The sequence below is a fragment of the Sardina pilchardus genome, chromosome 1 (assembly GCF_963854185.1).
Source record: "Sardina pilchardus chromosome 1, fSarPil1.1, whole genome shotgun sequence".
NCBI lineage: Eukaryota > Metazoa > Chordata > Actinopteri > Clupeiformes > Clupeidae > Sardina > Sardina pilchardus.
The window spans coordinates 28,942,174-28,953,503 of record NC_084994.1 but is presented as its reverse complement, the minus strand read 5'-3'; the positions used below and the strand labels follow the sequence as shown (position 1 = coordinate 28,953,503).

General features: G+C 41.1%; 1 protein-coding gene across 1 annotated transcript in view; it reads left to right on the top strand.

Annotated features, from left to right (window-relative positions):
• The first annotated feature begins 600 nt into the window (after positions 1 to 600).
• The window catches only part of LOC134077945 (uncharacterized), a 35,567-nt gene continuing 24,837 nt past the window's right edge, over positions 601 to 11,330 (top strand). Inside the window, exons 1-3 of the mRNA XM_062533587.1 lie at positions 601 to 666; positions 1,648 to 1,756; positions 1,871 to 2,026. Of these exons, the coding sequence (XP_062389571.1) occupies positions 1,872 to 2,026 (155 nt within the window). The 5' untranslated portion in view covers positions 601 to 666; positions 1,648 to 1,756; position 1,871. The remainder of the gene's footprint in view (positions 667 to 1,647; positions 1,757 to 1,870; positions 2,027 to 11,330) is intronic.

Sequence of the window (11,330 nt, the reverse complement as noted above, 5' to 3'; positions counted from 1 at the left end):
TTCTGAGCGACATGTACGCATGAAATTACACTATTACAAATACCTACAACCTATACAAACCACTGGTTTTCAAAATCAACACAAGCAAGTCAAGTTCAGAAAATGAAAATACATCCAAAGCTGACAACCTTCGACAGGTTGGGACATGAAACCAGAGAGGGTTAAAGCGGAGGATCTTTGATGAAACTAGCTGTTAGAGCTACGTGACTATGCACAGACTATGTGACGTGTACACAATGAACCACAGACCATTTCAGTAGTAGTGTGTGTGTGTGTGTGTGTGTGTGTGTGTGTGTGTGTGTGTGTGTGTGTGTGTGTGTGTGTGTGTGTGTGTGTGTGTGTGTGTGTGTGTGTGTGTGTGTGTCTGCGTGCGCATGTGCATGTTGTGTGCTTGTGCGTGTGTGCGTGAGTCCTGTCTCCTCTAACTTACCGCCACGTGACTACAGTATGTGAACCTACAGTATGCACACATAGGCTACAGGTTTATAAACACAGACAATGCCAATACAATACAATGCAATCGCTTGTTTTTCTAAGACGTAGCGTTTCTAGCGACGTACCGCAGACGTAGCGTTTACCCACGTGATGAACGCGGAACAAGTGAAATCGAAAGTAAATCTCAAGGGACCGCTGTTCGGGCAAGAACATTTTGGACGTTTTGTGAAGGTAAGTAGATAAAGTGAGTTTAATGTACAGTAAGGTTGTGAACGATTACAAAGAATAGTCCATTGATGTCGGTTTTGTGGCCTGGCGATAATTTAGAGAGGGACACCTGTCGGAGACGTCATGGGTTTGTTCATTGACTAGGCTCAGCTCAGGTCTACATTTCATAACGTTAACACTTTTCAGACTCTGACTTTAGCCTGGGCTAATTTGCGTTGCGACTTCAGTCAAATAGGCCCAGCCAAGTAGTCAGTAAAATGGGTCAACCGAAACGTAGCCAAGATGTAAATAAATTATGTATCTATAATTAATTAATTAGGCCTAGATAGAAACGGCCTACCGAACGACGACACGAATCAGCCATGAAGAATGCTGTATACCGGTAGGTAGGCTACTTTATTGACATGTAGGCCTTTCACAGTTAGTATACAGTAGGCCTAGCTTCTTGTTATGCCTACCCTATGTCTGAAATAAGGCATCACCACATCTCGGAATGAGCATCAGAGAAATATTTAAATTAACTTTTTCTCTTTTTTTTTATTGAAAAGTATGCCGACAGGCTCCCCCTACTGGTAAAATATCACTGCCTTTTATCAAAGTTGTCCATTCAAAAGCACAGCCTTCACCTCAGACCTAATCAGTCAGTCCTAATCTACATGTAATTGTAGCCCATTAGCCTACTGTCAGTATTTATATAGCAGTGTGTTAACCTATTCGTCACTTCTATAGAATAATGTTGAATTATATTTTTTATGACGTCTGTCTGCTTAAATTTTCCAAATTTCCATTCCTGGAATGTCCCTTAGAGCGTTAAAGTTTCACAATAAACACAGTCAGAGCAACACACCTTGCAGCGAATTGGCAAAGAAATAATAGTAGCCTACTTAGCACCGGCTACAAGGTTATTAATTATTGTGATAGTACAAGCAGTGGTGGGAATGGTTTACAGTAATATTTAAGTGTTCATATTGATTTCCATTGTAGGCCAAGGCTACCTCCTCGGTCAGTGGTTCTCTGATCTCTATCAACATGTCTGCTATTGTTGGAGCAGAAATGGATCCACAGATCTGATTGGTCCACATAGCTGCTAAAAGTAAGTGTTTTCTGAGGAACCTCTCATCAGAAATATTTTTTTCCATCTCTCTTTTTAGAGAAGATTACTCACCTTTCTCTCTCCTTCTCTGTTCATTTCTTATTGATTGATTAGGATGGATTACTATCAAGACGGAGAAGATGCTGTTGGTGGAAATCAGACAGGCAGAGCAGCATGTGCCGTGTCCAGCCACGTGTCCATGAAGAATGAGGAGCCCTTCACTGATGGGCATCAGGGGGTCAGCACAGGAAGAGTGCTGTCTTATCCAAGGTGAGTTGTTTCCACTGATGGGCATCAGGGGGTCAACACAGGAAGAGTGCTGTCTTATCCAAGGTGAGTTGTTTACACTGATGGGCATCAGGGGGTCAGCACAGGAAGAGTGCTGTCTTATCCAAGGTGAGTTGTTTCCACTGATGGGCATCAGGGGGTCAGCACAGGAAGAGTGCTGTCTTATCCAAGGTGAGTTGTGTCCACTGATGGGCATCAGGGGGTCAGCACAGGAAGAGTGCTGTCTTATCCAAGGTGAGTAGTTTCCACTGATGGGCATCAGGGGGTCAGCACAGGAAGACCTGATCCAAGGTGAGTTGTCTCCTTTTATCATCAAGAGTTTCCAAAACTCATATTGATACAATTACATGTTGTCAATGCATGACAATGACATGATAATATTTAAGTTGTATGAAAGATGATTTAGAATTATGATGAATTACGGCTTAGAATTACGTCATTTTAAGTGGTAATACTATGATTGATGTTGTGTTCTGTCTGCCCAACGGAGCGTGACGTCTGACCCTCTGATTGATTGATGTGTATTATGATCATCTGTATAGTCAGGTAGAGCGGAGGTGGCAAACCATTTTTCAACCATGTGAATGTGATAGTGACATCCTTTGTTTGTGTTTTGAGTTCAAGGAGCACAATATATATATTTCACAATTGTTACAAATAAATCTATATTCTAAGACTAATATACATATATGATAGATATATAGATATAGATAGATTTTTTCAAATAATATAGGACCACAATGAAAAAAAGCGTAAAATCCAACCTTTAATACAAGTGCATTTATTTAGAAGGAAAAAAATCCCACATTAAGAAATAATTATTCTTCATAAAATCACCTGTTCCACAATTATTGGCACCCCTAACAATTCCTAGGAAATAAATGTAATTAAAGTATTTCTGTAGGGCTGGGCGATATGGCAAAAAAATTGATCACGATTATTTTTCCCATATTGAACGATCTCGATTTTTAATCACAATTTTTTTTTTACTTTTTGCGTTGGTTGCACCGGTGCGCCTAGCTTTTTTTTTAGGTGCACCAGCACAAAATTTAGGTGCACCCACATTTTTCATTGCATCGCCTTTAACGCCAAAAGGACACCTTTTATCGCACTCCTTTCATATAATGTGAATGATTTTTTAACAATAAGGCGTAGAAAAAGCTTGAAACACAATATATAAGGAATATGCATAATGCTTTCTACATAGGCCTACTGAAATTTCGGATATTCAGGACATTCATGACTATTCATATTACAACTCCGCCTCTTTAATTCAGCTGTCGGCTTGAAGCCTCAAAATATTGTAAACAAAGTAGTATAGCATTAGTTGGCTAGCTTATTATAGTCTACTGCAGGGCTATTCAACTTCAGTACCAAGAGGGCCGAATGGAAAAATCACTGGGTTTTCAGGGGCCGCATAGAATAAGATGGTGCAAAATAATTGTATCCAACAATATTTGATAAAATCAGAGTAAAATTCAGTTCAATTCAATTGAATTGTATACACTGGCATAGAAACTAAGAACATAGCCTATTATCCATATCCATAAAAAAAATCTTCTCAGACAGGTGATAGGCTGCCACACACACTATACAAGTATTTGAAAACAACCATAGTATTTCATACCTGATGTCTGATAGCTGCCATATCATGCATCAGTGGGAAAAATTGCAGTGTTGATTTAACTAGCCTACTTCAAGATAATTAGGCTCATAAGTGTTTCAAACACACACAGTAGGCCTAGCCTACAGTGCCAATCTCTCAAATATACTTAGCATTGAATTTAAAGAAAAAGTGATGCCAGCTCTGCCTCTGTGTATCTATTTCACAATTTCTTACCGCCAAAGATTCTAAACTTCGAGCCTGCGCAAATCACAAACAATAACATTCCCACGAGTGGAGTGAACAGATGGCTCTGTCTAAAGAAACGTCTAATTGACAACAAGAATGGTTCATTTTACCCTCTGCAACAAGTACGAGACTTTCATGTTTATTGTGCAATGAATCCATCGCTGTAAAGAAGGAATATAAAGTCAAGAGGCACTTCTCTACAAACCAGCTCCTTCACTAACTTTCCCGAGGGCTCGGAGGAACGGAGACCGGGTATGATTGTAACATTTTTGATTTGCGCACGCTCGAGGTTTAGAATCTTTGGCGGTAAGAAATCGTAATTTAATCAACATTTAATGATAACATTTAAAACTAGTTACACATTTGGAAATGTCAGTTTGTGTAGTGATGTGCTGTGTTCTCTGAAGATAACTGGAAGAATTAGTCTGGCCAATAGGGGCGGGCCGACAGTGCGCTACTCGCCAATCATATGAAGATCTATGCACACCCGTCAAAGCGAGTTCATTCTCATGACGAGACACGCGGGCCACAGGAAACTTGAAGCGGGCCACATCTGGCCCGCGGGCCGCTAGTTGAATAGGCCTGGTCTACTGGTTGGACTGTTCAGTTTCCCCACGTGTGTTTAAGTTTCAAGGTAGGCCAATACTTTTTCTCCTTGGGACAGGCCCTTTTGAGTCTTGGAGCTGGAAAACATTGAGATGATCAGTCAACTTGAATGCAAGAGTTTTAATAAAATTTGTGCAGTATGCTATGATGCTAACCGGATTTTAATTATGATTTCGCCAGTCGTCTTCTATAGGCCTACGTCATTGATTTCACGATTGTCAAAGTACATGTCGAGGGGGGGTGTTCATTAAGCGCGCCGCGCACGAGAGATAGAGGGAGAGAGAGAGAGGGAGAGCGAGAGAAAGCGGTCCGAGGAGAGAGGGTTTACTTGGTAAAGTTGCACGCAGTCTAGCCACGTTTACATGGCAACTCGTGAAAGAAATATATGCTTTCACCCGAGCCGCGTCAGGCGCACCAGTGCGACCTAGAATTGTTTTCAGGCGCACTGTTGAAAATGTTGGGTGCATGCAGACAGTGCGGTGCCAGGAAAGCGGGTTGTGATGGTTGTCGTGCACTTTGCTGCAGCATGTTATGCACGTGATCGAGAAAGTATACCCACAGCTGATCACCGTGATCGAACTTAATTTGATCGCGATCACAAATCGAGATCGTATAATCGCCCAGCCCTATATTTCTGTCATTTCTGTCATTTCTACAGTAGTTTACAAAGTCAATCAGAGTATGTAGGAACATTTAACCCTTAAATGCATAACATGGGTCACAAGTGACCCGGACGAGTTTATTTTTTCTGTAACTCAGCTATAACTTATTTTCATGACCCAGCACTCCATGATATCCTCAATTAACTTGTTTTTGTTCATTACAATACTAAATATAATTTTTTTCTCTTAAACTTTTTAAATAAAAACACTTTTTCTGTCACTACCCCTCTAATGCATAACATGGGTCACAAGTGACCCGCATTCATTTTCTATGGAGTTTTGTTGAAGAGTTAGGGTTTCTTAGCTATATTTAAGAAAATAATTTAATTTGTCATCTAATATTCCAGGTTTCCATCACTTACGTAGTTTCTTCCAAACACCAATTATTATTTTCATTAATTGATGGATACTCCTTGAATTCCAACTCTTTTTATTTGTCTAAATTACATTTGAACACATGGGTCACAAATGACCCGCATTCATTTCCTATGTAAAATTAGCCTATAATCAGAATTTCTTTGCAGTACTCTTTGAAATCAGTGTAATTAGTCATTTAATATTCAAATTTACCATTACAAATTCAGATTTTAATAAACAGCAATAATCGTTCACTCCTCTATGACTACTCTATGAATGTGAGTAAGTTTAGTGAATCAATACAATGATTGAACACATGGGTCAGAAATGACCTGTGTGTGCAAAGTGTGATTATGTAAGATAATGAATATTATGAGAACAATTTTAATACAAACAAAAAATTCTAATATTTCTAATACTAATCTGATTAGAAATAGTTGTTATAGGCCCCAGCCGTGACGCGGTTGGGGCACCTGCACCACACGCCGGCAACCCGGGTTCGATTCCTGTCCCGTGGTCCTTTCCAGATCCCACCCCAATTCTCTCTCCCACGCACTTCCTGTCATACTCTACTGTCCTCTCCATTTAAAGGCATAAAAAGGCCAAAAAAATAATCTGAAAAAAAAGAAATAGCTGTTATTATATCTAAACATTTTTAATTTGCTTTTGTAAAACACTGTACATTATGTCACTGACACTTTGAATACCAATACAGAACTACAGTGCATCAGTAACGCAATTTATGTCCATAACTATGGATCTATGAGACTTCTCTCAGACCGTCACCATGGTCTACTTGTGGATGGCATCATTCATAGGTATACCGTGGTGACGGTCTGAGGGATGTGAAAATAGACCTATAGCGAGAGGACTTGGAGAACTGGTTAACTTTCAAACTGTGGAGAAGTAGTAAATGCGACTAAAACTGATGGTTTTGCTTGTCGTACCACCTCAAGCTCATTTTAACTGGTGTTGCTGGTCTACATTGTTGGTTTTTACTGGCCATGCCAGCTTATGTTGGTCATTCTAGCAAGCCAGCATGACCATCTCACACCAACAATGTCAAGCTTGGCTGGCTGGTCACCAGCATGACCATCTAACACCAGCGGTATCCCACACGACAGGCCATGACCAGCTTCCTCAGATGGTCACGCCAGCATGTCAACCTGGTGGCCTAACCAGCTACACCAGCTAGCAGCAATAGCTGGAAGAAAACTAGCAAAGATCAGCTCAAACCAGCTACCAGCGTACCAGTAGGGATGTTTCACAAATGACCACTGTCACTTTATGGTCCTGGCACACAGGCCGTGTGCATTTGGAGCAGGAGAGGGTGACTTTTCTATCACTGGCAGTTGGACAAAGGCTGCATCGCTTTCTCTTGGATTTTCTTGTCTTAAGTCCTCTTGTGGCTGGGTTGTCTCAGCACTCCCCATATCGCCATGGTCTTGCAAATATTATAGCTACATAAAATGGTTCACATTATATTCATTATCTTACTCACAATCACACTTTGCAGACACAGGTCATTTCTGACCCATGTGTTCAATCATTGTATTGTTTCACAAAACTTAGTCACATTCATGGAGTAGGCATAGAGGAATGAATATAACTAGATGTACCGCAAAGCGATACACAATATGACCGCCGCTCAGTCCTGCACATTCTCTCCGCAAATATCAATCACGCTTGTGTTTCCATCGCCTACTCCATCCCTACTGCAACTTTTATGCATGTAAATGAGTGTGTGCATGTGTGCGCTTGCTTTTGTGTATGAGTGCTTCTCTGTCTAGTGTGAGTGTGTGTCTGCTTGTGTGTGTGTTTAATGTGTCTCTGATATGTTCACTGTGTTCTCTGCCGTCACTGTCACTCCAATATCAGATAACACACACACACACACACACACGCACACGCACATGCGCACGTGTGCACACACACACACACACAAACACACATACACAGGCACACACTCACACACGCACACAAACACACACTCGCGCACACACACACACACACACACACACACACACACACACACACACACACACACAAACACACAGGCACACCCAGAGAGAGAGAGAGAGAGAACACACACAGAATACACACAGATAACACAGACACAGAGAGAGAGAGAGAGAGAGAGAGAGAGAGAGAGAGAGAAAGAAAGAGAACACACACAGAACATGCACATACACACATATACACACATGCAAACACACAGATGGGCACACAGAAACGCACCCACACACACAGGCTATAGTACATCACACACACATTCACTTCTCAGCTCCGGTGGTCTCACAAAATGTACTCAAAGATGTGTGTGTGCATGTGTGTGTGTGTGTGTGTGTGTGTGTGTGTGTGTGTGTAGGTGTGTGTGTGTGTGTGTAAGGGTGTATGTGTGCATGCGTGTGGGCGTGTTTGTGCATGTGTTTGTATAATGTTTTATGTACATGTGTGTATGTAGTGGTGCGTGTGTGTGTAGGTATGTGTGTGTGTGTGTGTATTTATGTGTGTGTGTGTGTGTGTGTGTGTGTGTGTGTGTGTGTGTGTTCCTGCATGTTTGTTGCACCCAGAGCAACCATTCTCTTTTAAAACATATTTGGAAACTAGTTGATTAAAGGTTTCTAATGGTGTCACTTATACCGTAAAACTTCAAACAATAGCCGAGTCCCAAATAGACGCATGTCTCTTTTAAACGCCTGGTGTGGCTACAGATTTGGGTTAAAGGCCGGTCTCCAACAGAAGCCTGGTCTGTTTTTTAGTTTCGGGTTGTATTTATTCTTCTTATACCCGTCAGATCGTCTGTTTAAGCCAGCATGGTGCAGATTGCGCACACTAAATGTATAAGTGCATGACTGCAGAGGTGAAAGCCAGATTTCCAAATGCTTAACTTTTTTCGACATTGGCCTACCGGTAGGCTATGCTATGTCCTGCATTATTTAATTAATGCCATTTTGTTACATTTGCGCTAGACAACATATTTTATCACGACTTTCCTTTGTTTAGTTTCACTTTCTCTCGTTTCTGCGCGTTTCTCCGCGTTTCTCTCAATACCATGGCGACAAAGACATGACTGTCGTCAAATTTGCCTAACAAAATTCGGGAGAAGCAGTGGCAAGATATTTCTCGGTTGATCCAAAGAGGGTGCGTAAAAGCTGAGCTGCAACGTCTGTCTCCAAAGAGGGAGAGCCCTGCGCACCTGGTCGGAAGCTGCGCAAGCAAGGCAGGCAAGTGGAGGAGAGCGACGAGGAGGAGGAGGAATTCGCAAATCAACTTGTAGCCTAGTTGAGGATCACGGTGATAACGATGAATAGGATCATTTTTAATCACACGATTGCAGTTGTTTAACAGGGTAGCATTCATTCTTTTTTGTTGATGTGTTATCAGGGGCAACAAGTTCATAGGCTCGATGGTAACTTGAATTGTTCAGCCCGCTGTCACATCGTTTCGTTATTTTAAGCGGCCAATAATTTAAGACACAGCCTATTATAGTAGTCTAATTCTAATATGATCTGATTTGTGAAACATATTCGAATTATAGGCTAAATAAAGTAGCCTACCGTAATATAATGTGATAACCTCCTGTTGTCATGCTTTCCGTCTGCTTATGCTATTGGGTAGTTATTTCTAATCCTACAATAAACCTACACTCAACTAACAACACTAAATTAAACGCCTGTCTCATATAGACGCCTGTCTCAAATACACGCCTGTGCGTTTTGGCGATTTGGCAAAATAAAAGCCCGGGCTATTGTTTGGAGTTTTACGGTATGTTTCTAGGACAAAAACTAGCAGAGATTGAGATGTTTGGAACAGTTTTTGAAATCCCCAGGGGGGATTTAGACTCCAGATAATACCACCATCTACTGGCCGATGGGTATACAGTCCTGAATGTACACATAAATCCATTTATTTTATAGCCCCCCATGGATGAAATTCCACAAAACTTGGCATACTCCCAGAGGGTGTCAGGTTAATCATACACATGAAATTTGGTGCAGTTCATAACATCTCATCTGAAGATAGGGGCAATTAAAGCAATATTACATTGCATTTTCAATTTTTACGATGGGGGGGCAAATCACAAATGACTGGTTATAAGCTAAGTTGATGCAAGCTCTAGAGAACAACATACCATAAACATTTTGTCATCCTCGGTGCCACGGTTCAGGTAGTTATGTAGGAAAAACTGTCATTTTTGGGCTTCGGGCGGGGGCAGCGCGGGGGTGGAGTGACCCCCGGGGACGAAACGAAAATTTTCCATAGAACTCTACTGGGGCTACATGCCCACCAAGTTTCATGCGCTCCGGTGTTACGGTGTCCCGGGAATCGTTGACGAAAAATGACGGGAAAAAAGAAAAAAAAAAAAAAAAAAAAAACTTTGACAACAACTATATGACCGCTTCGCTAGCTACGCTAGCGGCGGTCATAATTATTGGTGTTTGTTAAAATATTAATATGTAATGGTAAATTTTAATATGAAATGACAAATGACACTGATTTCAAAGAGTACTGCAAATAAATTTTGATTATAGGTTCATTTTACATAGGAAATGAATGCGGGTCATTTGTGACCCATGTGTTCAAATGTAATTTAGGCACATAAAAAGTGTTAGAATTCAAGGAGTGACCATCAATTAATGAAAATAATGATTGGTGTTTGGAAGAAACTAAATAAGTGATGGAAACCTGGAATATTAAATTATAAATTGAATTATTTTCTTGAAAATAGCTGAGAAACCCTAACCCTTCAACAAAACTCCATTGAAAATGAATGCGGGTCACTTGTGACCCATGTTATGAATTAGAGGGGTATTGACAGAAAAGTGTTTTTCTTTAAAAAGTTTAAGAGAAAAAAATACAACTTAGTCTTGTAATGAACAAAAACAAGTTAATTGAGGAATTCATGGAGTGCTGGGTCATGAAAATAAGTTTTTTTTAAAGAAATTGCTAAGAAACCCTAGCCCTTCAACAAAACTCCATAGAAAATGAATGCGGGTCACTTGTGACCCATGTTATGCATTAGAGGGGGTTTCAATAGCTCATGCATCAAAGGGTTAATTAGTAATTCTTAACATCCTGTTTCCCTGGGCTATCAATATGACGTGACACAGAGGCCATTTCTCTTCAACATGGGAAAGACTCGGGCTCAAGTAAGGCAGATGTGTGTCGACCTTCACAAGTAAGGCAATGGCTATAAGAAAATAGCCACTCGCACACCTGCCCATATCTATGGTCAGAGGAATCGTTAAGAGGTTTAAAACAACTGGAACAGTGGTAAACAAGCCTGGAAGAGGACGCAAGTTTATTTTGCCACCACGCACAGTGAGGAGGATGGTAAGAGAAATAAAACTCACTGTTACAGAATTGCATCAAATGGTTGCATCTTGGGGTCACAAAGTCTCCAAAAAAACCATCAGTCGCTATCTACATGCCAACAAGTTGTTTGGGAGGCATGCAGGGAAAAAAACCTTTCTCACTCAAAATCATAAGCACAAACGTCTGGAGCGGTACTGGGCCTTTCAACTGGGACCGTGTGCTTTGGTCAGATGAGACAAAGTTAGAGCTTTTTGGCAACAAACACTCTAAGTGGGTCTGGCGTAACAAAAAGATGATTATGCAGAACAGCACCTCATGCCCACTGTGATGTATGGGGGAGGATCGGTGATGCTGTTGGCCTGTTTCTCTTCCAAAGGGCCTGGGAACCTTGTTAGGGTGCATGGCATCATGAATGCTTTGAAATACCAGGACATTTTAAATCAAAATCTGGTGGCCTCTGCCCGAAAGCTGAAGATGGATCGTCACTGGG